Below are 27,056 nucleotides of genomic sequence, written 5' to 3'. Positions count from 1 at the left end.
TGCTGGGCAAGCCAGTCATAACAGAGAAAACTGGGTGACACTAAAATAGAAGACTTGCTCCTGGTCCACACTGAATTAGAAACCAAGTGAGGTCTAGAATCTAGGACTTTTGACTTGAATGCCAAATCAAGGTCAAGACTGTTGAAAACATTCCATGCCCTAACCTACAAAAAGGCTGACAACATTTTTGGTAACAGGAAATCATCTCTACTCCAAAGGCACTGTCAACATTTTATTTCTACAGACTAGGCTTGTAAACCAGTTTATATCAGGACACCAAAATAACACAGGAGTATGACAGGGTATCCCATACGCCTTATGCTGGAAGTCCTGCCTATCACTCTCCTACCACTGTATGCCTTGTCATCATCTACACAACCAAGCACTGTAGTAACAGGAAAAAGAGGTACTAATTTGTGGGTAGTATAACAGCGACCTTAGTGTCACTTTCTGTATATCCTAAGCAATCACTGAACACTGCAGAGGATATAATCCAGGGATTATACACTGAGAAGAATGTAAGAACATATACCTAACCGACCCACCTAACAAGACATGCCTTTATTTATTTGCTGTGTGATCAATGGACTGCTGTAGTCCTGAAATGCTCTCCTGAATTCCTCTTCCTTTTATAAGAGAAAGAGGATTCCAGTGCAAAAGCTGTAGGGCTTGATCAAAACAGACAGTGATAAGGCCTGGCATTCAATGATCGCCACTGTAGTAAGGTTTGGCAGCAATAAAAATATTAAGTACACTTTAAAGACATCTGCCAGATTAACTTCAACCCAATAGCTCCAGTCTTCAAGATCACGTGGTTCTTACCTGGAAGTCATTTCAAAATATACCTGCTCAGGTTTGGGAATATCAATAAAAATTCAAGATGTAAATACCCTTTGATCAATAAATCCCACTGCTAGAAATTTATCCTACACATATATTTGTACTCTATAATTATCTTCACACATACTCAAGTACAAAGAGAGAAATGTATATAGATGCTTAACTATTTGTAAGCACATAAAACTGGAAACAATTTAGATGTATATTGAAAGGGGATTAGTTAGTAAAAACACTTGCTGAAACATTTACTTTTTCCTTGAATTCTACTATCCAAGTAAAGAATTGCCGCTATATTAAAGATACATTACTCACAGCCTCTGAATTATCAATAAATGGATCTGTCTCATCATAGCCAAAGCCTATATCGATTAAATCTTGTAGCCGATCCTTCCGGTGTTTACGGGGCTTCCCACCCTGTGAAGAACAGATATGTTAGACTGATTCAGTACTCACGCTGTTTCCATAAAATTAAAAAACACCTGTTAGAAAATAAACAAATCGGACCTAATGAAACTTAAAAGCTTTGGCACAGCAAAGGAAACCGTAAACAAGACGAAAAGACAATCTTCAGAATGGGAGAAAATATTTGCAAATGAAGCAACTGACAAAGGATCAATCTCCAAAATATTCAAACAGCTCATGCAGCTCAATATCAAAAAAACAAACAACCCAATCCAAAAACGGGCAGAAGACCTAAACAGACATTTCTCCAAAGAAGATATACAGATTGCCAACAAACACATGAAAGGATGCTCAACATCACTAATCATTAGAGAAATGCAAATCAAAACTACAATGAGGTATCACCTCACAACAGTCAGAATGGCCATCATCAAAAAATCTACAAACAATAAATGCTGGAGAGGGTGTGGAGAAAAGGGAACCCTCTTGCACTGTTGGTGGGAATGTAAAGTGATACAGTCACTATGGAGAACAGTATGGAGGTTCCTTAAAAAACTAAAAACAGAACTACCATATGACCCAGCAATCCCACTACTGGGCATATACCCTGAGAAAACCATAATTCAACAAGAGTCATGTACCACAATGTTCATGGCAGCACTATTAACAATAGCCAGGACATGGAAGCAACCTAAGTGTCCATCGACAGATGAATGGATAAAGAAGATGTGGCACATGTATACAACGGAATATTACTCAGCCATAAAAAGAAATGAAATTGAACTATTTGTAGTGAGGTGGATGGACCTAGAGCCTGTCATACAGAGTCAAGTAAGTCAGAAAGAGAAAAACAAACACCATATGCTAACACATATATATGGAATCTAAAAAAAAAAAAAAGGTTCTGAAGAACCTAGGGGTAGGACAGGAATAAAGACACAGACCTAGAGAACGGACTTGAGGACACGGGGAGGGGGAAGGGTAAGCTGGGATGAAGTGAGAGAGTGGCATGGGCATATATACACTACCAAATGTAAAACAGATAGCTAGTGGGAAGCAGCCGCATAGCACAGGGAGATCAGCTCGGTGTTTTTCACCTAGAGGGGTGGGACAGGGAGGGTGGGAGGGAGACGCAAGAGGGAGGTGATATGGGGATATATGTATACGTATAGCTGATTCACTTTGTTATACAGCAGAAACTAACACAATGTTGTAAAGCAATTATACTCCAATAAAGATGTTAAAAATAAATAAATAAATAAAACTAAGAACAACAACAAAAAACCTGTTAGAAGAATTTCTAAATGATTTCTGTAGACTAATTCCCCTCAGGAGGTTGAATTTAAGTTCCCTCACACCTTGAATGTAAGTTGTACCTAGGGACTTGCTCCCAAAGAGTACAGTATGACAAGGAGGAGACAAAGTAACTTTACAGTGAAAAACCTAACATTACTCAGCCAGGCGATCAAGGTCGACATCAACAGTGATACGTCATGTTGACAGCATTACCCTTGACATGATGAGACACAAATGGCACTTCACCTTTGTGGTCTTCCTCTCAAAAGCCTATAACCTCAGTTGCAGGCTAACCACGAGATAAACATCATGACAAACTAAACCACAAGAAAAACACCAAACTAAACTGAGGGACATTCTACAAATAACTGACCAGTATTCCTCAAAGCTGTCAAGATTATCAAAAACAAAAATCTGAAAAACTGGCATAGTCTAGATAAGCCTAAGGAGACATAATAACTAAATGTCATCTGGTATCCTGGTTGGGATCCGGGGACTAAAAAAGGACATTAGGGGAAAAATAGTAAAATTTGAATAAAATGCAGCGTTAATTAATAGTAATGTACCAATGTTGGTTTGTTAGTTGTAACAAATCTACTCTACAAATATAAGATGTTACAGGAGAAAGTGGATGAGAACTATATGGAAACTCTTTGTATTTTCTTTGCAAATTTTCTGTAAATCCAAACTATTCTTAAAATTATTTTTTTAATGTCCTAGATTTATTTATACACATAGACATACAAGAAAATAAAAAATGAATGCATGCAAAAACTGGTGAAATCTGCAAGACATGACTTTCCTTTGGTTTCAATTCCCATAGTGCATGTCTCTCAATGCAAACTGTCACTGGTTCTAATTGGTGAAAGATGGCTGAGTTTTGTGCAACATGGCTCTTAAATGAAAGCAAATTGTTTCATCTTATTTCCACGTAAAGAAATGATCTTTTCCAGTGTTCACGTGACAAAAACAAATATGATGGACTTACTGAGAAAAGCCTCCAACATGGTACCATTTACTTTCTAACTAATTTGTAAAGGTTAATTCTGACTAAATGCTATGTTTGTATTGCATACTGATGTTAAAAAACCTAATCCCCATAACTGTGAGTCCAGTGTATGTTTTTCAATGAAAAAACTTTTACTATACCATCACCACCAAGAGGGTCATTTCGGTGTGAGATAAGTAATGGCTCTCATGTTTTTAGATTTTACAAGTTCCGAAAACAATTTTGGAGACCAACACCGGGTGGCAACCCTTTTATTTTGCTAAATAAGACCACTGAAGGCATAATCTCAGAATAAGAACAATTCTTCTCAAGAGACACCAACTGGCAACTTAAACATACCTACACACACATACACACATGCGCGCACACACACACAAAACGTATGTATATGCTTAAATGCAACACAAATAAAGTGTCCTTATTTTTTCCATATGCTAGGTCTGCAAGCTGGAACTCTTACACTAGGTTACAGAATTACAGTGAGAGTAAGAAGTAAGGAAAGGAAAAAGATATTTCTATGTTAGAAGTTATTCTACCAAGAAAAAGTAACACACAAGCAGTTAAACACATGAGGGAATGTTTCGCCCAAGAAGGAGAGAGAGAGTTCTAATAATATAAAAATCCACAGACAAAAACTAATGAGGAGGACTAACCTGTCACATATTAAATATATTTAAAGTTATAGGAGTTAAAATAGATATGACAGGAATACAAGAATGAATTTAATATGAAAAACACAACATTACAGCTCAATGGAGAGCAATTAATAAATAAATGGAATTAAAGTAAGACACCAATTTCATCTATCAAATTATAAACTTTTAAAATTCTGGCAAGATGGAGAAGAAACAGGACTGCTCAAACACTGCTGATAAGAGTATACCAATAAAACTCTTGGAAAGCGATCTGAAAGCATCTGCCAAGAAATTCTGCCATACACTTACATTTTCTTCTTTTGTCTCTACTATGTTTTCCAAAATTTCTATGAAGTATTAATGCCAAAATGGAAACATACTAAAATTAGTTTTAAGACTCTTCATCATATTTGACTCAATAATCCTACTAAGTTACATAGCTTATTTTGAACTACTACTTAGATTCAAAAGTATCTGTTAAAAATGTATGCTATAGGGACTTCCATGGTGGTCCGGTGGTTAAGTCTCCATGCTCCCAATGCAGGGGGCCTGGGTTTGATCCCTGGTCAGCGAACTAGATCCCGCACGCCACAACTAAGAGCCCGCATGCTGCAACTAAAAGATCCTGCATGCCACAACTAACACCCAGCCAAATAAATTAAAAAAAAAAAAAAAAAAAGTATGCTGTAGAAAGCAATATGTGTAATCCACAGATTCAACACAATCCTTATCAAATTAGAACAAAAAATTTTACAATTTGTATGGAAGCACAAAAGACCCCAAATAGCCAAAGCAATCTTGAGAAAAACGGAGCTGGAGGAATCAGACTCCTTGACTTCAGACTATACTACAAAGCTGCAGTCATAAAAACAGTATGGTACTGGCACAAAAACAGAAATAAAGATCAATGGAACAGGATAGAAAGTCCAGAGATAAACCCATGCACCTATGGTCACCTAATCTATGACAAAGGAGGCAAGAATACACAATGGAGAAAAGACAGTCTTTTCAATAAGTGGTACTGGGAAAACTGGACAGCATGCAAAAGAATGAAATTAGAACATTTTCTAACACAATACACAAAAATAAACTCAAAATGGATTAAAGACCCAAATGTAAGACTGGATACTATAAAACTCTCAGAGGAAAACACAGGCAGAACACTCTCTGACATAAATCTCAGCAAAAACTTTTTGATCCACCTCCTAATGAAAATAAAAACAAAAATAAACAAATGGGACCTAACTAAACTTAAAAGCTTTTGCACAGCAAAGGAAACCATAAACAAGATGAAACGACAACCCTCAGAATGGGAGAAAATATTTGCAAATGAAGCAACTGACAAAGGATTAACCTCCAAAATATACAAACAGCTCATGCAGCTCAATATCAAAAAAAACAAACAACCCAATCAAAAAATTGGCAGAAGATCTAAATATTTCTCCAAAGACATACAGATGGCCAAGAGGCACATGAAAAGATGCTCAACATCACTAATTATCAGAGAAATGCAAATCAAAACTACAATGAGGCATCACTTCACACCAGTCAGAATGGCCATCATCAAAAAATCTACAAACAATAAATGCTGGAGAGGGTGTGGAGAAAAGGGAACCCTCCTACACTGTTGGTGGGAATGTAAATTGGTAGAGCCACTATGGAGAACAGTATGGAGGTTCCTTAAAAAACTAAAAATAGAGCTACAATATGATCCAGCAATCCCACTCCTGGGCATATATCCGGAGAAAACCATAATCTGAAAAGATACATGCACCCCAATGTTCACTGCAGCACTATTTAAAATAGCCAGGACATGGAAGCAACCTAAATGTCCACTGACAGAGGAATGGATAAAGAAGATGTGGTACATATATACAATGGAATATTACTCAGCCATAAAAAAGAACAAAATAATGCCATTTGCAGTGACATGGGTGTACCTAGAGAGTGTCGTGCTGAGTGAAGTAAGTTAGACAGAGAAAGACAAATATCATACGATATCACTTATATTTGGAATCTAAAAAAATGGTACAAATGAACCTATTTATAGAACAGAAATAGAGTCACAGATGTAGAAACAAACTTACGGTTATCAAGGGGGAAAAGTAGAGGGGAGGGATAAATTGGGAGACTGGGATTGACATATACAAACTATTATGTATAAAATAGATAACTAATAAGAACCTACTGTATAATACAGGGAACTCTACTCAATAGTCTGTAATGACCTATATGGGAACAGAATCTAAAAGAGTGACAACAAAGACCCAATGCAGCCAAAAATAAATAAATAAATAAATTTATTAAAAGAGTGAATATATGTATAACTGATTCACTTTGCTGTACAGCAGAAACTAACACAACACTGTAAATCAACTATACTCCAATAAAAATTAATTAAAAAAAAAAAGAAAGCAATATGTTAGATCAGGGGTCCCCAACCTCCAGGCCACAGACCGGTAACGGGCCGTGGCCTGTTAGGAACTGGGCCACACAGAACGAGGTGAGCAGTGGGTGAGCAAGTGAAATTTCATCTGCTGCTCACCATCGCTCATGTTAACACCTGAACCAACCCCACCCCCGTGTGTCCGTGGAAAAACAGCAGTCCCTGGTGCCAGAAAGGTTGGGGAACGCTGTGTTAGATGTCAGAAGGAACTTAGATTTAAATATGAAGTCTTTGCCCTAAAGGAAGTTAAAAGAAGATAATCTGCTCAACAAATTAACTGAGCACCTACCAAGTGCCAGCCTTCATGGATTTTATATTGATAGTATTGTGGAGAAGAGAAAGATTAAATAATTATAGTAATAATAAATGGTAAAAAGGGAATTATAGGTGGTACTGGATTTTTTAACAGAAGACCTAATCAAGGCTTTCCTGTGATATTTATGCCCAGACAAGGATGAGTGGAAGTAATCACTTGTGGAAGCCACGGAAAGTATTGGAACTGGGAAGTAGCCTGGTAAGATTAGTGCTTTAACAAAATCACTCTGGCCATTGTGGTGGGGAATGAACACAGTTGGGGAGATGAGTTAGGAAAGAAAAAAATGCAGATTTGCAAGAAAGTCACAAGTTACTGGGGGCATAAAACATATATTTAAGTACCAATCATGATAATGATGATGATAGCCACCATCCACTGAGCGCTAACTTTGCATTAGCACCTATTCTAAGTACAACCATATATTATTTCCCATTTAACAAATGCGAAAAACTAAACCTTGGAAAAAACAAATAACTTGTCTAAGCTCAGAAAGAAAGTAACAGAGCCAATTTTCAAACTCATGAGCATCTGACTCCAAAGTATCATTCTATTAAAAGTTCTGTAGGAGAAGTGATAGAACTTCTGGGGTCATTTTTCCACTCGGGGACACATAAAACTCAATACCAAAACTCAAACCAGTGTTCCTGCTGTCAATCATCTCCAAATTAGCTTCCCCCACTTGACATTTCCATTTATTAACTCTATTTTTCTGCCTTTAAACTTCATTATTAACTAAAATTACAGAGGTTGATGACAGCAAGTATTAACAAGGATGTGGAACAATTCAAACTCTCCTACATGCTGGTGCAAAATGATACACCCACTTTGGAAAACAATTTGGCAGTCTCTTATAAAGTTAAACGCACACTTATCATATGACCTAACAATCCCTCTCTTATTATTTCCTCAAGAGAAGTGAAGACATATGTTCACACACACACTTGTGTTCCAATGTTAGAGCAGCTTTACTCTTACCACCCACAAACTGGAAACCACCCAGTGCCCATCACCCAGTAAGTGGATACAGACTGTGGTACATCCATACGCTATGCACCAATAAAAAGGAAGGAACCACTGATAACATGCAAAACATGGATGCACTTCAAAAGCATTATAATCAGTGAAAGAAGCCATGTACAAAAGACTATAAGATTCCATTTATAGGAAACTCTACAAAAAGAAAAAACAAAAACCAAAAATCTACAGAAACAGGAAATAGATCAGAGGTTGCCAGGAGCCCGGGCTGGAGGGGAGAGGATTATCTGTAGAGAGATAAAAGGGAACTTTCTGGGGTGATGAAATTTTTCTATATCATAATTGTGGTAGTGGGTACAGGACTATGTATATTTACCAAAATACACCAAATTGTATACTTGAGTGAACTGTATTTATTTATACTTCAATAATGATGATTTTTAAAAACGCTTATTATTTCTACTTCAACTCTCTCTCCCCACAAACCTTTGTTCATATGATTATTCACATCGACAGCTTCCTCTCTATTCTAACTGCTGTTGCTTATAATCCTGGCCATTGTTTTCAACTTAAATGTAATGAATGCCTTAATTAGCTTCTCCTTCCTCATATTGATTCTCAATTCATCCCGCCTAATATCATCTAATATTTCTCTGATTCCCTTGCTCAAAATGCTTCAGAAGCATCCTACCTATTACAAAATATATCCAAAACCCTTAATAAGGCAGTAATTAAATGCCTTCTACATGTTGGCTCAAACCACCTTTCCAACTTCCTTCTTCGGATTTTCTGACTTGAACACTTCAATCCATTCAGTTTATAGATCCACTCTCCTCCCAAACACACTTGCTTATCTTTCCTCATGCTTCCCCCTTATTTTCCTCTCCGAATTCTCCCACCCTTTACTGCTCAGCCCAAGTTTTGGGGTTTTTTTTTTGAAATTTATTTATTTATTTATTTATTTATTTATTTATTTTTGGCTGCGTTGGGTCTTCGTTGCTGTGCACGGGCTTTCTCTAGTTGCGGTGTGCAGGGGCTACTCTTTGATGCGGTGCGCGGGCTTCTCATTGCAGTGGCTTCTCTTGTTGGGGAGCACGGGTTCTAGGTGGGTAGGCTTCAGTAGTTGTGGCACACGGGCTCAGTAGTTGTGGCTCATGGGCTCTAGAGCGCAGGCTCAGTAGTTGTGGCGCACGGGCTTAGCTGCTCCGTGGCTTGTGAGATCTTCGGAGACCAGGGCTCGAACATGTGTCCCCTGCATTGGCAGGCGGATTCTTAACCACTGCGCCACCAAGAAAGTCCCTCAGCCCAAGTTTTAAACCTTTTCTCCTAGATGTTTTCTACTCAAAATCACAATGATCTTTTTCTGCTCTCCTAACGTATTTTTTGTCTAGGACCAACTAGCTGCCTAAAAAAGATTTACCTAGGGAAAACTAGAAAAACAAATAGGTTCTGTTTTAATGGGCCTAACAAGACATATGCAGAAGTCCAAATAACTTACGCGTAAGTAGACAGATTTAGGAACATTTAAGTCTAGTCAAGGCTACCAGTAGTTACCACAGGAAAAGATAGCAGTTATTAATAGTTCTGAGTCCATATCTAATATATGCAATAAAATGGTTAAATAAGTAAATGTGACTCTTTTCAATGACAGTAACCAAAATGGCTAATGCTTTTACTTAACTATAACAGTATTAATCTGACTAAAATGGCTCTCAAAATAGGATCTTAGAAGTATGAGCTTTCCCAAGCATCATATCAATTAAAGCATCATAACAATGATAAAGGTATAAATTATATATACTATGACAAATCTATGCAATATTAACAGCCATTTTAAAACAGTGTGGTAGAAGAATATTTAATAATATAGAAGGCAACAAAAGCAGTTTACCAAATGTTATGTATAGTTCAGGCTATTCACAGAAAAGGTAATATTGATGTTCACTAAGCATCTGAAAGTGTTCAACCTAACTGGTAATCATGGAGACAACATTAAAATAACAAGATACTGCTTTTTCAACTATCATACAAATACTAGGATCTCATTTAAGAAAAACACAACAATATACATCTATAGCTATATATTATACATATAATGCTCAAAGAATTGTAACACGTAGATAACCATGACCATTACCAGTGTGGAAGGGATAAAACTGGAGGCAGTGGTGAAGGAAGACTTCGGCTTAACATGTATATTTGAATTTGTTTTTAATAACTGGAATGTGTTCATGTAATACTCAAGTGATTAAAAAAGTGCAAGAGAGGACATACATAAGCTCATATGCATTTTTAAAAGCCCTAAAAGCGTACACACCAAACTATTAACAGTGGTTATGCCTGGAAGTGGGCTTAGAGATGATTAGGTGATTTTTATTTTCCTCTGTTTATCTGTATTTATATATTCTTTTATAGTGAAAAAAATCTTTGAAATATGTAAATGCTTACATATACATAGATCTCTTGGGCAAGAAACTCAGTGATTATTTCTGAGAAGGGAGCTGATTAGCTGGGAGTCAGGGGTAGGAGGTAGATTTACTTTTCATTATATTATCTTTTGTATCTTTCAAATTTTTATTAAGTTCATGTATTACCCATTCAAGGAATTTTATTTTCTTAGGTCTGGACCATCAAATGTTCAATATCATTTACTGTTTGACTCCTTACACGGTTCTGCTTCCCAGGCCCACTGCAGGGAAAGAGTTTTGGATAAACTATATGTGACACACCCATGCCCATGGTGGTTCTTTCTTAAATCCCTCTCCACTAGCCAGGGTTACATTGTCTTTGCTCTACCAAATACTGGCTTTCCGCCAAAGCATTACTGTTGGCACATCCCAGTTCCCTCCTGCATCACAGAGGCCAACAGAGTAGTTTTTCTGGCCTCGGTTTACTTTTCTTCACCTTCTGGCCTTACTGGAAAAACTCCAAGTCCCCGGCCTGCCTTCTGCCCTACCTTCCTTTTTCTATTCTCCAGATTACAATTCTCTAGTTCCCCAATTATGCTGAAATCCAGTGATACGCAAATGATATAAAGTGGAGCCAAACTTTTGACAGTTGCCAAAAAGGCACAAACCAGTTAATCCACGAAAAAAAAATTTTTTTTTTTTGGTCGCACCACGCGGCTTGCAGAATCTCAGTTCCCCAAGCAGGGATTGAACCCGGGACCACAGCAGTGAAAGCCAGGAATCCTAACCACTAGGCAATCAGGTAACTCCTTTTTTTTTTAAATCCACAAATATCAAAATTCACCTAAAGGAACTCAAGACAGATTGGCAGAGGACTATACTATCGTGTCTTCCCTACTGGGCCTATGTTGAGCTGCTGTCTTTTTCAGCATCTGTGGCAAAAACACACTCTGCAGTAGCATCGAAGTCTGACTTGATAAATTCTCTGGCCTCCTGCAGTTGCTGATGTTACAGTTTACACAATAAATGCATCTTATAAAAATACAAATTTTATTTTCCAAATTTAAAAAACCCTTGAATTTTGCTACATCTAAGATGAAGAAACCCCTTTAAATCTACTCCCCTAGGGCACTAGTTCACACACTATGACTCAGAAAAAAACGAGCTTACTGAGTCATTAGTACCTGCTTAACCTGATAATCAGTGTTTCAAGCCAATGAAGTCCAATTACCCTGTAACACTAAAATGGAAAACAACAAGTGTTCTTAGTACAGGACCCCCTATTGCCTTCAGGTAATAAGAAACCTAACTAATAACCAGCTTTCATTGATCACCTATGGAAGACAGAAGAATCGACACTGCTAAGACTCTCTGATAACTGAGAAGAAAATATCTGCTGGTCACAAAGCTTCCTATTTGTTCCAGCCCTGTCACAACCTTATCTTCTACCTTTACTAATTTTCTTAACCTACCAATAGAAAAGGGTAGAGATTTAAGTCAGTGGAAAGCCAGTCAAGAGCTGACTTAACAGCACAGAAATACTATACACAGATTTCTATAATCACCACTTATGGATACAGAACCTTCCTCCCAAATACCCTAAAACTGCTGATTCTCAACTGTTTCTAAGGGACTGAAGGAAGATGAAGAGAATTTATTTAGCTCAAAGAGGCCAAGGACTTAAAAGGGCATGTCATGGCAAGCAATTACAATTGATAACTGCACTAAAGAAACAATTATTTGAGTGGAGAAGTCTCCCTTGCCCTTTAAAAAATCACACCCCTCAGACTGCTTTGAAAGGTTACTATTTCACATTTTTATTGTATTTGTTGTACTACACTATTACTGGGCAACAGAACCTAAATACACTGGTATTTGTGCTTTGTAAGTAGAATTTATTTTGTGGTGGTATTAACAAGTTGGCCCAAACTGCTTTACCCAAAGCCCTACCAAGTTGATCCTTAGAGACCAGACCTAACATAATACTCAAACAAAGAGAGGAAAACCAACCCAGGAAGTTCCCAAGGAAGCTCTACTGCCTCAGCAAGTGTGGATGATCATCTAATAATATGAATAACAGATAGAATTCTTAAAATTCCCAGATAGGGTACATAAATGCTTTCTAACATCCACTTATATCAGTCTCATATTTGAGGACACTTTTCAAACAATTCATAATTATTTTAAGTATAAAAATATTTTTCCTTTCCACTCAGTTGAGTAGTATATATCGTGAAGAAGCCAATTTCATTGGAAATTATACAGTTATTCCAAGATATTGCCATCCTTTAAAACATAACTGGACAAAATCAGTTTTAAAAGCCATACCAAAAGAAAATCAAGACTTTTTATAAATATACTTTGTTTTTGATTAAAAACAGTGTTAACTCTATTTCATCAAATGCCTTATTTGTAAAACTGCTCAAAATGACTTTTAAACCATCAAATCTACCCTTATCCTCCCTTTTATTTATTTATTACTATTATTTTTTTGGCTGGGTTGGGTCTTCGCTGCTGCACGCGGGCTTTCTCTAGTTGCGGCGAGCGGGGACTACTCTTCGTTGCGGTGCGTGGACTTCTCATTGCGGTGGCTTCTCTTGTTGCAGAGCACGGGCTCTAGGCACACGGGCTTCAGTAATTGCGGCACGCGGGCTCAGTAGTTGTGGCTCACAGGCTCTTGAGCAGAGGCTCAGTAGTTGTGGCGCACGGGCTTAGCTGCTCCACAGCATGTGGGATCTTCCCGGACCAGGGATGAAACCCGTGTCGCCTGCATTCTTAACCACTGCGCCACCAGGGAAGTTCCTATCCTCCCTTCTAAAATAAATATGAAGCTACTTAGGGCTCTGAGAGTCCAAAATCACAAGGAATTAAGCATCAAAGGTGGTACTATCAAAGGTGGTATTCAAAGTCTATGTGGTATAATAAGCAGATTTTAAAGTCATAATGTGATTTTAAAAATGCTAATAAATGCCTGGCAGAAATACATGTCTTCCTGTTTAGAGAGTCATTCAGATTCAAACAGTATTAACTGCGATGTGTCAGGTACTGTGTTGAGCACTTTCTTTGAGATTACTGAATTTATATCCAATTCTAGGCTAGCATGATCTTTCAAGATGGCTGGGGTAACAGAGTGCGAAAAATCACTAAAAGAAATCTGCCAACCACCATAGGTTATCCTATGCCCTAGAAGGCTTAGAGAACAAGTCTACACCCATCAAACCAAACCTCATTTCCTGATCTACAGTACACATGGCCTCGGAAAAACATACACAACCTAGAAACCATCTAAAAACTGAACTGGAAAGTAGGATATTTAGTCTCCACATTTGGAGCCTTAAAACTGGGAATGAGGAAAGTCACGGGGCCTCTTTAAACTGTATCCTGCTTCCTTCCTACAGTAACCAACAAGACAAATGTCAAATGTCAAAACTCGGACTTAGCTATTTATTAAGATTTACATACAACAACCAATTTAATATACTCTAGGTAAAAGTCAGTGCTGAATACTTATACTGCTCTGTTCCCAAAAGAACATTTAGCAATTGATGCTGAATACACAGTGTCACATTACCTGAAGAGTAACGTAACAGGAAATATGACATAGACAATAAAAATAGGACAGAATGGGGGAAAAAACACAAACCAACCATTCAATACAGGGTTCTATACTCCCCATAATTTCTGCTATCACCAAAGCTGTCTCAATCCTTCTTCCACAAGCAACTGCTGCAGGATAAGGCACATCCTATACTCCACAAGTAGCCTTCCCTTCTCCCTCAGGTGGCCGCTTGCTCCCCCTCACTCAACTCCTCTCCAGCACAAGCAACAGCTAGATATACTAAAGACCACAAAGAGCCCATAAACTTGCCTCTCAGGCCTTCCAGCAAAACACAGAATTTATCACTAACATCACTCTTGGACGCAGCCACATCTCAGTGCATCCTATTTTTTTTTGAAAACTACACATATAAGATTTATTTTATACTTTCCACCTCCTTGGTCATTGGACCTGTTATTACATTTGTCAATTTTCTGAGATCAAGTTGCATCCCATTTTTCTCCATATCTGGAAACCCCCAATTGAGCTTAACTTGCTCATTCTCTGAAACTTCGTACAAATGCATGCTCCTCCACAATGGAAATGGTACACGCTCCCACATGTACCACCAACTACTCTGCTCGCAGAAGAGAAAGGGCAGAATGTAAAAGTAGATGAACTGATGAGTTAAATATATTAGGAAAAAAATAGTGAAGCAAGTACACAAAGGTCTCAAACAAAAGCCTGAGAGCCGAATCTGACCCATAGATGGATATTTTATTTGGCCCAGTAGGTGTTTTAGTTAGAAGCCCACATTTAAAAGTAAGAGATAATCAGATTTCCCTGGTGGTGCAGTGGTTAAGAATCCACCTGCCAATGCAGGGGACATGGGTTCGAGCCCTGGTCTGGGAAGATCCCACATGCCACAGAGCAACTAAGCCCGTGCGCCACAACTACTGAGCCTGTGCTCTAGAGCCCATGTGCCACAACTACTGAAGCCCATGCGCCTAGAGCCCATGATCCGCAACTAGAGAAAGCCCGCGCGCAGCAACAAAGACCCAATGCAGCCAAAAATAAATAAATAAATTTATTAAAAAAAAAAAGTAAGAGATAACAGAGTAAAATCCAGATTTCAGCCTTCTTTTGAGAAATGGAAAGATCTGGCAACCCTAAGCCCAAATTCCTACAAAGTAACAAAGGCTGGAACTGAGTAGCAATGTCCCCTTTAGACAGAGCACGTGCTGTCCCCTGTTTGGAACAATCCCCCACCTTTATTGTCCATCTGGCTTGCTTCACTGATTAATCAGGGGAAACTGGGGACATCTTAATTTGCTACTCCTGAATTTCAGGCACTAAAGTAACTAAAGGACAGTAAACAGTAGGTCAGTAAATATCTTCATTTGTTGCTTAACAGTGATCTTTTGTGAGAGCCTAGGATTAGACAAGGTATCTCCTCCCAGGTGACTTCTGGCTGATGATTTTTTTTTTTTTTTGGCTGCGTTGGGTCTTCACTGCTGCGCACAGGCTTTCTCTAGTTGCGGCGAGCAGGGGCTACTCTTCATTGTGGTGCACGGGCTTCTCGTTGCAGTGGCTTCTCTTGTTGTGGAGCACGGGCTCTAGGCGCGTGGGCTTCAGTAGTTGTGGCACGCGGGCTTAGTTGCTCCACAGCATGTGGGATCTTCCCAGACCAGGGCTCGAACCCGTGTCCCCTGCATTGGCAGGTGGATTCCTAACCACTGCGCCACCAGGGAAGCCCCGGCTGATGATTTTCTTAAAGGGCTCCAAATAATCTGTTGTAGTCTTTAAGAAGACCACAATAGTTAAGAAGAATATGTAAAAAGTGACTGGAGAACGAAAAATAAAGGCCACTTGGAATAGAATGCCTGAACTAAAAGATCAAAATCAGTGGGGTCATCAATTAAAAGAGGTTAAAACCACATAGATGTTTACGTAAAAAGAATTTATGACAGGTACAGAATAAGAGCAATTCTCTACAAGAATAATATGTTTTAATTTCTGTTTTATGCAATGAAGTAATTCACTGCATTGGTCTAGCCCTCGGGGTAATCAAGAGGCCAGGTTACGATACCTGCCTGGGCTTCACTGGTGGCGCAGTGGTTAAGAATCCGCCTGCCAACGCAGGGGACACAGGTTCGAGTCCTGGTCCAGGCAGATCCCACGTGCCGCAGAGCAACAAAGCCCGTGAGCCACAACTACTGAGCCTGCGCTCTGGAGCCCATGAGCCACAACTACTGAGCCCGTGTGCCACAACTACTAAGCCCACACGCATAGAGCCCACGCTCCACAACAAGAGAAACCACGGCAACGAGAAGCCCCTGCACCGCAATGAAGACTAGCCCCCGCTCATCACAACTAGAGAAAGCCCATGCGCAGCAACGAAGACCCAACACAGCCAAAAAAACAAAAAACAAAAAAAACCCAATATATATATACACACACACACACACACACACACACACACATATCTGGCTGCCTGGAAGAGAGAGAAAAATATTAGGTGTTTTAATGTCTATTCTTTTGCAAAATTAATCAGTTACTTGCTACTTCCTTAAATTATTTTTCAGAAAAGAAAAAGAATGATATGTTTAAGTGACTGAACAGCATTTCACATTTAGGTAGCACTTTAAATATTTCAAACACTAATAATCTATTTTTCATCTTATTTTGACAAAACCCTTGTGCTATAAAGTTGACTAAGCAGACCTTATTTTCCCCTCACACATACTAAAGCATAAAAAAGCCAAGAGCCTTCACTAAAGTCACCTAGCTAGTTATGGCAAAGAGAGGATCAGAATCTAGCTGCATCAACTCATAATCCCGGGCTCCTTCCACTACAATATATTGCTGCTGCCGCGTCTCATCCATTGCTAGCCTACAAAGGGTAGAAAGGAGGTTGAAAGTATCCATTCAAGTCTCCAAGATTCCTTCCAATTTCAAGAATGGGACTTCTACTCACTTTCAGGTCCCCAAAGGAGAGTCATTCATTTCCATAGGCCACTGCTTGGCCCTGAATTTGTGTGTCATATGTATGTTTTGTCTTCCCAATGATTTTGAAAGTTTCTCCAGGAGGCAGCAAATACCATGTCTCTTTGTATGTCCAACAAAAATGCTCAAATATTTTATTATTTATATACAAAATTTAACAAATAATTCCATCTCTCGTTCCAAGAAACAAAGGGCTAGAAGTAACCTTAAGTGATTTTCAGAAATAATGACAAGGACATCTAAGTTATATTATGAAGGGAAAAAAAGTAAGAAGAAAAGGTAGCTAGGGATACAAGTTTTATCTGTGTTTTATAAACCTCAAAGAACTAAGTCATCTTTTTGTCATCTGCAAAAAAAGAAATCTAACTTTGGTGGGTTAATATTTTGCAAATATCTAAAAGATTTTCTTTTACTTAAAATATAAATATATATATAGTGTTTGTATAAATAAACATACAACATATATGTATAAATATACATATAGACGTCTGCATATGATATGCCTGAACACCAATAAAAATGTTTGTTGTTTAAGAGTGATCTTTTGTGAAGCCTAGAGCCTAGAGCTGGCAAGATATCTTCTCCCAGGTCACTTTTAGCCTGATAATTTTCTTAAAACGTTCCAAATAATTTGTTATAATATGCATATTTAACATTCACAGATATAATATTCATGGCATGCTTTTAGGTTTATGCACATAAAGCCTTCATGAGGTAGGACATTTTAAATCTCTACTTAGAATGGAAATAAGAGAGTCAGTAGCCAAAATAAAAATCTAGAGAAGAAATACAGCCCATTAATTTGGATTATAACAAGAGTAACATTTTATCCCTGCACAATGACAGTGCTTGGATATATCCCAGTTATTTTAAACAATTTTACACATCAACCAACTTCTTCAGAACACTGGTTTTTCTATGCCAAGAACTATCCAAAAGCTTCCCAATAAGATTCAGTGCTAACTGTGAGGTACATTACTTACAGAATATGCTAGGAATTTTCCACTTGCAAAGGGCAATCTAATCCTTGGTGTTATAACCCATGGGGAAAAAAGGCACTCTAATATAGTGTTGGAGGGAGAAGAAACTGGTAATTTGATAATACTGTATATACCAAAACTATAAATGCATAAATCTTTTGACCTAAAAATTCCCCTTCTAGGAATTTGTTCTGAAGATAAACTTGAAAATGTGTGAAATGGCATGCTACTAAGTAATTTACCGCAGCACTATTAGAAGGGTAAATTTTTGGAAACAACTGAAATTATGTGGGGACTAGTTAAATAAACGGTGATACGTCCATACAATGGAATACCATGTAGCCTTAAAAATGAGAGAGAGAAAACTCTCTTTGTCCTGATATGAAAAAAATCTCCAAGATATAGTAAATGAAAAAAGCAAAGAGCAGAACCATGTAATGCATTCTGTAACATGTGTAAAAAGGGGTGTGGGGTAGGGGGAGGAATAATGTATATAGAGAGATACACATAAAATATCTCTGGAAGGACACCCGAGAATATTACTTGCCTCTAGGAAGTGAAATTAGGTGGGTGGACAGTAGAATAAAAGGAAGATTTTTCACTCTATATTTTTTTTCATTTTTGAATTTGAATCATGTAAATGTACTACCTGGTTAAAACATTAAATTTAACCAATGTATTAATCCGTATAAAAAGTATAGACAGTTATTTCAGGATTTATAATCTGAGAACACTGTATGATAATTAACACTACAGATGTAACAACTTTGGCTATTCCTTCCATGGAAACACCCATTAGTCCACCCCTAAAGATATTATACAGCCACAGAATACAGAGCCAGAAGGGGCTGCGAAAAACCTGAACATCTCAATTTACAGATAAGAAAACTACGGCCCAAAGAGGTTAAATAACCTCACCAATGGACACAACTAGTAGCTGGCAAAGTATGGCCTAGAACCTGACCCACGTTTCAAAATATTCTCATGTATTTTCTCCATCCCCAAACTGTTTCTTCATTACCGCAAAGAGCCAATAATTGTCCACCAAGACCGTAGCTGCATTTTGAAGATAACATGAATGACAGAGCTAGTGTGAGCTGATATCCTATCTCTGTGAGATACTTTTCAATGCTCACAAGAGAACCACAAAGGGTAAGGTCTTGCTTCTCCTGGGTCATGTTTTAGCAAAGAGACAAAGGGTAGTTAAAGCCATAAGATAAAAATGGGGAGGGGATGGGGGGGACCTTCCAACAAAGTCAATTATACTAGAAAAATTGAGAATAACATTAAGCAACTCTACAATCAGGTAATTCAAATTTATTTTTATATTAAAACAAACACCTATCTACTGTGGCAAAGAATATAAAATGCACATGAATTTTAAGGTAGACAAGATACTTATAAAGAAATTTCATGCTGCTTCTGATTGATCCTGAACCCAGTGGCCTGGAAGTACACACATGCATTCTCTTAAACTCTTAAGAGGCAGGAAGGCTTGAGAATTAAAAGGAATTAAAATAGTGTTCTCAATGGCAGTGGAAAGAGCAAAGGATTAGAGCTAGACAGACCTGGATATGCAGCCTCATTCTTCCCACTGTGTGACCTTGGATCAGTTATTCAACCTTAAGCTCAGAGCCTGTTTCTTCATCTGTAAAATGTGGTCCATATTACTTACCTTGGAGTGTTGTTATAAGGATTGGAGATAATGATGATAAGCAAACTGCCTGAACTCTAGAAGGAGTACAATAAATGATAGCTACTATTACAGCCATCACAAACCTATCAGAATCTTTATAGGACCATCTAACCATTTATTGCAGTTCAATCTGTTAGAACAAGATAATGTGAGCAATGGATGCTATCAGCCTTCCCAACCTGTCACAGAAAAAAAAAAATAGGCCAACAGGATAAAATTACCTACGTGAAAAGTTTATTATACTCACATATTTCATTTCAAACTTCTTAGCCAACATTTCCACTTCTTGCCTCTCTTGATGATCATCATTGAATGGGTCTTCCGTGTAAACGGGCTTCTTCTGCTTCAAAGTGAATGGTAAAAGAAATAGAAGTATGAGTATTACTTCAACCAGAGTTGAATATATCTAAATTTTTAAAATGAGTCAATTTTTCCAAATATTAACAAATAAGTTAGAAGCATTAAAAAGTAACTAAAAAGGGACTTCCCTGGTGGCAGAGTGGTTAAGAATCCACCTGCCAATGCAGGCGACATGGGTTCGAGCCCTGGTCCGGGAAGATTCCACATGCTGCGGAGCAACTAAGCCCGTGCGCCACAACTACTGAGCCTGTGCTCTAGAGCCCGTGAACCACAACTACTGAGCCTGCGTGCCACAGCTACTGAAGCCCCCGCGCCTAGATCCCGTGCTCTGCAACAAGAGAAGCCACTGCAATGAGAAGCCCGTGCACCGCAACAAAGAGCAGTCCCCGCTCGCTGCAACTAGAGAAAGACCGCGCGCAGCAACAAAGACCCAATACAGCCAAAAATAAATAAATAAATTAAAAAAAATTTTTTTTAATAAATAAGTCACTAAAAAGGAAACTAATATAACACTGTAAATCAACTACACTTCATTTGAAAAATTAAAATTTTTTAAAATTAGAAAACAAAAAATTCAAAAGTAAAAACAAAGGAACTAGAATGAAATGTTGGTTTATAGCAAGAATATTTGCAGTTTTAATGAACTCTTACACATTCTAAAGTTTTTTGGTGGTTAAGAACTCAACAATTCAAACTGTCTTCGCCCACAAAATGATCTATGGTTACCCCATCCGAAATAAAAAGGCCAAAGAAACCCAAGAAAATTAGGTAAACATGAAAATCCCACCTATAACTCTAGTTTGAGATCTTCCCAACAAAGATTAACCACTTTGGTCAGACAATGCTTCTAAAAGGTTATTGGAATCTAGGTTATTACAATCAACATTTAATCATCTGCCCTGAGTTAGCACTGGAGTATCTGTAGCTGCTACAGCTTTTTGCTGAGGGCTAGCATTGACAACCTCTGTATCACCTACATCCTGTCAATGAATATCCATTCAGAAAATACATACAACTTGTAAACAAAGCACAAAAGTTCAATAGCTACAAACAGATTATATTATCATAGCTTCTTTCTAGCAACGAGAGTGAAAACCTACTATAATGCATGGTTTAAAACACACACACAAGGGCTCCCCTGGTGGCAAAGTGGTTAAGAATCCATCTGCCAATGCAGGGGACACGGGTTCAAGCCCTGGTCTGGGAAGATCCCACATGCCGCGGAGCAACTAAGCCCGTGTGCCACAACTCCTGAGCCTGTGCTCTAGAGCCCGCGAGCCACAACTACTGAGCCTGCGTGCCACAACTACTGAAGCCCGTGCACCTAGAGCCCGTGCTCCACAAGAGAAGCCACCGCAATGAGAAGCCCGCGCACCGCAATGAGGAGTAGCCCATGCTCGCAGCAACTAGAGAAAGACCGCGCGCTGCAACAAAGACCCAACGCAGTCAAAAATAAATAAATAAAATAAATACATTTATAAAAAAAAAAATTAAAAAAAAAAAAACATACCCACACACACACACACAGAGCTAGGATCCCACATTTACCATCTATTGACCAAAACAAACAAAAAGATACATCACATCCTTTACTATTTTCACAGACACATTTCATAGATATATATATATACACACACACATATATATATTTCAATATACAAGAAACCCAAAACAAGGAGCTACATGTGGATAAAAATGCTATTTTTATCTAATTTTCAACAACTAAGAAGTTCATTAAAAAAAAAAGGCTAGATGCTATTACTGATGTAGCATCTTCAAGCAGTAATTAAAAATGAAAATATAGGGACTTCCCTGGTGGCACAGTGGTTGGGAATCCGCCTGCCAATGCAGGGGACACGGGTTCGAGCCCTGGTCTGGGAAGATCCCACATGCCACGGAGCAGCAAAGCCTGTGTGCCACAACTACTGAGCCTGCGCTCTAGAGCCCGTGAGCCACAACCATTGAGCCCACGTGCCAGAACTACTGAAGCCTGCGTGCCTAGAGCCTGTGCTCCTCAACAAGTGAAGCCACCGCAATGAGAAGCCCGCGCACCGCAACGGAGAGTAGCCCCTGCTCGCCACAACTAAAGAAAGCCAGCGTGCAACAACAAAGACCCAACGCAGCCAAAAATAAATAAATTAATTAATTAAAAAAAAAAAAAGAAAATATATTACAGCTGAAATATTAGATACAGACTTGCCCTGAAGGGCAAGAAAAAATGCAGAAGGGATGAAGATTTGCACAGTTTGAAACTGAGATACATGATCCTGGCTATTAAGGCTGAGAAATGATCAATCTAAAAATATGACAGAAAAATATGGACATAATGAATACAAAACAATTCATCATACCTAGGGCATTAGAATTAAAGGATACATCTTAAAGCTTAAAGGAATTTTTGAATCAATTTTTTAAATTATCTATTATAATAAGTAATATATTTATAGAATCCTTTATCCCAATAGGAGTTACCAATGGAAAATATAAATATGACCTGAAAGGAAACAAACTAGCAGAAATAGACTGGTGATGAAATAAGAAGTACTAGGCATATTCAGGGCATAGCCTTAACTTGAGACTAAAGTTAAGGAGAGTAAACAACCACCATGACTTGCTTGCCATTATAAACAGTTTCCTTCATGTCACTATTAAGTCCAAATACTAGGTCTTACTACTGGTCTGACCCATTTTATATGTGCAAATATAAACACATGAATATATATTTTTAATAAGAATCACCTTATACACCATTCTGAACTATCTTATGTAGACTTTATATAGGCAGCAAAAGTAAATCTCTTATTTACCCTTGCTAGTCTATAAAAATAAACTTAAGAAAACTGAGTCACCTTTCTTTCACAGTTAAGAAATAACGCCTACCCACAATCAAGGCTCTAAGTAAGCTTTACGTTTTTCAGGTGAAAAGATCTGACAATTAGTAAATACCAAAATTACCAACCACCCACAGGCAAAATTGACCCAATGATTCTGTCTCTTGATGTTAACTCATTAACATCATTTTCAGGAGAGCTTTCATATATGTTATCCGAAATATGCAGTATGACAAGCAATGGAATATCATAGAATTCTCTGGCAACAGTATAATCACATTAACACTATAATCATTTATTTTTCTTTTTATACTAAATGTTCAATTAATCATGTTTATAGGAAGATGTTTTCTGGTTAAGTGATTTTCTGGTTTACTAAGAGTTAAAAAAGAATTTCTTGTGTATCAATTCCCCTTAGCCAGCAATGGTATACAAATTAATCTTTCAGGATAGAGACGACTGCAATGTCTCAGCCTCAATCAAGGATCAATACTCTACAGATAACAAGGTTAAGGGTTTAGCTAACCTGTGTCCTGACAACCTAGACGAGGTTTTGTTTTCCATATTTTGCCAACACACGCTCATTTAATCGTGTTTTTCCGTATTAACAAGAAGTTTAGAAAAATTTCTGACTGCATTCGGTTAATTGGGGTTTTACTGTTCATTTCGTATTTACGAAGGGGGATGATTTAAATTCACCCTAGTACAGATGGTAGTCACATGTAACAGATTTTTTTATACTTACACCTATCAAGTAAAATCTTATTGGGTGATAGATGGCTATTTCAAAATTTTAGAAACTTTTCTTCTTTTAATTTTACAAGATCTCTTTTCCTCCACTTTCTACTCTTACCCTGCTACGTAGTATGTCATTCAATTACAATAACTTAAAATTAAAACTATTTTGAAAATATTACAACATCACTAAAAATAAACTGGACTCCTCCTGAGGGGAAGAAAAACCAAATTTGGGAATCATCACTTTGCAGATCAATTCTATTGCTTACATTTTGCTTTTTGATGGTTTCTCTTCCTAGGATTTCCTTTCATGGAAATGTGACAACTTCATTTAGAAAGGTGTTTTCTACACTTTCTTATGTAATAAATATGTTCACTGGGAGTAATCATAGGAAAATCTGGCAAATCTTTGTTGCAAAGGTACACTGTATAAGCAATGGATTTTTTGGTTCAGTGGAATATGACAAATGATATATGGCTGAATGTACAAGAAATATGGACTAAAATACCCCAAAACTGATAGTGTAAACAGAAAAATTAAACTGAATTATTCCCCTTTCTCCTATTACATGAAACTATTAATTCTGATATTATCAAGTTAATACGATAGGGTATCAAAATTAACTTTATACTTATAATTAAAAGATACATATCTATTATTAGTTTATCATAGCATCAATATTACAGCATAAAGAGAGTCATAACAGAGGTCTTTGTATATCTACTATAAGTCTCACTTCAGTTCATTTCGGCAGGACTTTCTAAATTTAAACTATATGAGTTAATTGTAAGAATTCTGTTTTACTAAGAATTGGTACTAGCATGGAAAAAAGTATTAATAAGATTACATATGAGCACTTTGTACACCAGCCTCCTTATTTGCAAAATGTGGATAAATGTGTCTGTCTCATGGAGCTCTGCTGGACTAAATCCCACAAGCCATGTACCACACTTAGAACTGTGTCTAGCACACTGTAAGAAATCAGTAAATGTTAGCCATTATTATGTATTTTTCCCAAATATAATCACCTGTAACTTATGAAGTAGATTAGGAAGTAAAACTGCAAGTCTACATAGATTAGAAGAGCAAACATAGTACAATTTTTTGGAAAAATGCTCCAATCCAGTATTCGCAAAAATCTTTGGGGGAAAAAAATGGCATCACTTTATAAACGACAGGGGCACTAAAGTGAATCTAAAGCACAAAATGTTATGTGGAAATGACCAAAATGATCTCTATCCTTAACAATTCATTTTGGTTTGACCACACAGCAGTATTTGTAAATAATGATCAAAAGATTAGTTGGCCTTACAATAAACAAAATCTAGTGACGTTGTTTAGTATGATATTTTTAAACTAAGTTATTCATTTCAACTATAAAGATAACTGAGGATGAAAATAAAACAAGTGACTTCTGGAGTCCATTAGATCTGCGCTAAAGCAAAACCTAATAAAGAGCATAGTCTCTAAACAACAGAGGAAACTGTTCTCTTATTATCGTTACTCTACCATTTCCCTTTCTAGTTTACTTCTGAACATCACCAACCAACAACAATAAAAACTAGTTACCAAGGAACCTCTCTCCTATCTCCATTGTTCACCAGTTCCACCAAAGGCATACCTATATATTTTCAATAAAGTTTTTAGAAATTCAAAGCTAAGTTTTTTTTCATCACTCTCCAAAAATTACAATGGCCAAGTGCAATATCCTCCAAGTAGGACCAATAAACTAATGATATGTACTCAAATAAGGATATGATGGTAGGCACCAAATACAACAAGAGACACCCTCCCATTCAATTATTGTATGAACACTAGCGAAAACAAAGCTAAAAAGGTTTACCAATATCAACACGAGAGAGAAAAATAAGGAACCACATAACTAACCCACGTAACCTCCATTCCTAAAGTGGAATCCTTACTCTGAAAATGTTTAGATTACTTTTAAATCCCCTTTCAATTAAGACAAATACCCCACGCTCAGAAGCACATCTCAGCGCCCAGCACAACAGCGATGAAGGTAAGGATGATACTGGAGGGGTTACACAATCTCTCTGCTTCAGACTGGGGGGCGTGTCCCCCAACTGGAGCTCCGCAAGCAAAACCCAACAACGCAACGTGCAGGGCCCCCAGATTTTTTGTGGGAAGCCGAGAGGAAACCTGAGGTTTCGAAAGGTGCAGAAGGAAGCCGGCTTGGAACAGCGTTTGGAGCGGGCGTACGATGGGGTGGGGGGGTGGGGGGGGCGGGTTGGTGGAGCCGGGTGGGAGCCTCGGCCAACCCTGGGGACCAGGGGAAAGCAGCACCAACCGCCCGTCCACCCGCTCGGCCCCTGCCCCCTCCAGCCACCCTCTGGGGCGACCCGAGACACGCAAGGTGGGCTTCGGAAGGTGCAAACCACTGGGGGGAGGCGGACGGGTCCTGAGGCTCCCGGGGTCTGGGGGATGAGGGAGGGATCTTCTGTACCCGTTGTTCTCCGCACAGCAACAGCTCCGGGTAGCTGAACTCCACGCAGCTCTCGTCGGTGGGATCCTTGAGCACCAGCTCCAGGCGCACTGTCTCCTTCGGCGGCCTCTGCTGCGGCTCGGCCCGGGAAGCCGACTCCCGCGGCGGAGGCGGCTGCAAGTGCAACTGCGGGAGCGGCGGCGGCGGCGGCGGCGGCGGCTCGGGCCTAGGGGGCTCGCGCTGCAGCGACATGGGCGGCTCGGCGCGGCTGACCTCGCGCTGGGGGAGCGGCTTCTCCCGCGGCGGGGGCTGCGCGTCCGACCGGGGGGCAACCTCCCGCGGGGCCGACTGCTCCGCCCGGGCCGGCTCGCGGTACGGCTGCGGCTCCAGTCGGGGGGGCTCGCGAGGGTAGTCGGGCTCGCGTTCGGCCCCCGGGAACTCGGCCTCGCGCCGCCTCACCGGTGACAGACTAATAAACGCTACTCTGCGTGGCTCCGCCATCCCCACTGTTCTGGCCCTCTGCCTTCGCTCGAGCCGGCGCTCGGTTCTACGCCGAGTTGTTTGCCTGCCTGCCCTTCCTTTTGCTCTCCGTCGCTTTTCTTCCCTCCACCACCCTCAGCCGTCGCCGCCGACGCCACCGTGAGTGCGGACTGTGCCCCCTTCCCCGCCACTATGTTCTGATGGGCTCCACCGCCATCGCCAGGGTCGCCGCGGCCGCCATGTTGGATCCCCCACATAAATAGAAGCAGGCCGCTGAGCGGGCGCATGCGCAGACGAGAGACGCTCACATCCACCGTCGTGGCTGTGGCTCAGTTTTCCTCTTTTCCTCCCAACAGCCTGGAGTCCAGACAGGTCAGCGGAAGTGACGTCATGGAAAGACCGGTTTCCTTGGAAACAGAGACGCCGTCTGCACCCTTCCTAAAGGGGAGGGGTCTGGGGTTTCCGGAGAAGCTTCCTATTCGCACCTGGGAACCAGAGGCGCGTTAGGGGCTCGCCCAAAGGCGAGCGTCGAGATGTGCCTGGGACGGATCTGGCTATGGCGCCGGTCGCCTCCCGCTCTCGCTTTCAGAGAGTTGGTGTTGTCAGCTGCTTAGTCAAGGCGGATGCGGGGAAAGGGTAGAGGGACGCAGGGACCA

General features: G+C 39.3%; 1 protein-coding gene across 4 annotated transcripts in view; it reads right to left on the bottom strand.

The window, feature by feature from the left end:
* Positions 1–26,640, bottom strand: part of UBN2 (ubinuclein 2) — an 84,402-nt gene extending 57,762 nt beyond the window's left edge. For 2 of the 4 annotated variants that reach the window (XR_009701795.1, XM_061198091.1), the window contains exons 1-3: positions 25,942–26,640; positions 19,795–19,890; positions 1,153–1,254 (exon numbers count right to left, since the gene is read on the bottom strand). Coding sequence is in view for 3 of the 4 variants with exons in the window: in XM_061198091.1 (XP_061054074.1) it covers positions 1,153–1,254; positions 19,795–19,890; positions 25,942–26,421 (678 nt within the window). In the remaining variant the exon portion in view is untranslated. The remainder of the gene's footprint in view (positions 1–1,152; positions 1,255–19,794; positions 19,891–25,941) is intronic. The other 2 variants (XM_061198092.1, XM_061198093.1) reach the window with 2 other exon arrangements.
* Between the last annotated feature and the right edge of the window lie 416 nt (positions 26,641–27,056).

This window comes from Eubalaena glacialis, chromosome 8, assembly GCF_028564815.1.
Source record: "Eubalaena glacialis isolate mEubGla1 chromosome 8, mEubGla1.1.hap2.+ XY, whole genome shotgun sequence".
NCBI classification, from domain to species: Eukaryota; Metazoa; Chordata; class Mammalia; order Artiodactyla; family Balaenidae; genus Eubalaena; species Eubalaena glacialis.
Note: the sequence above shows the minus strand (reverse complement) of the source record. Positions and strands in the feature narration are given on the sequence as shown.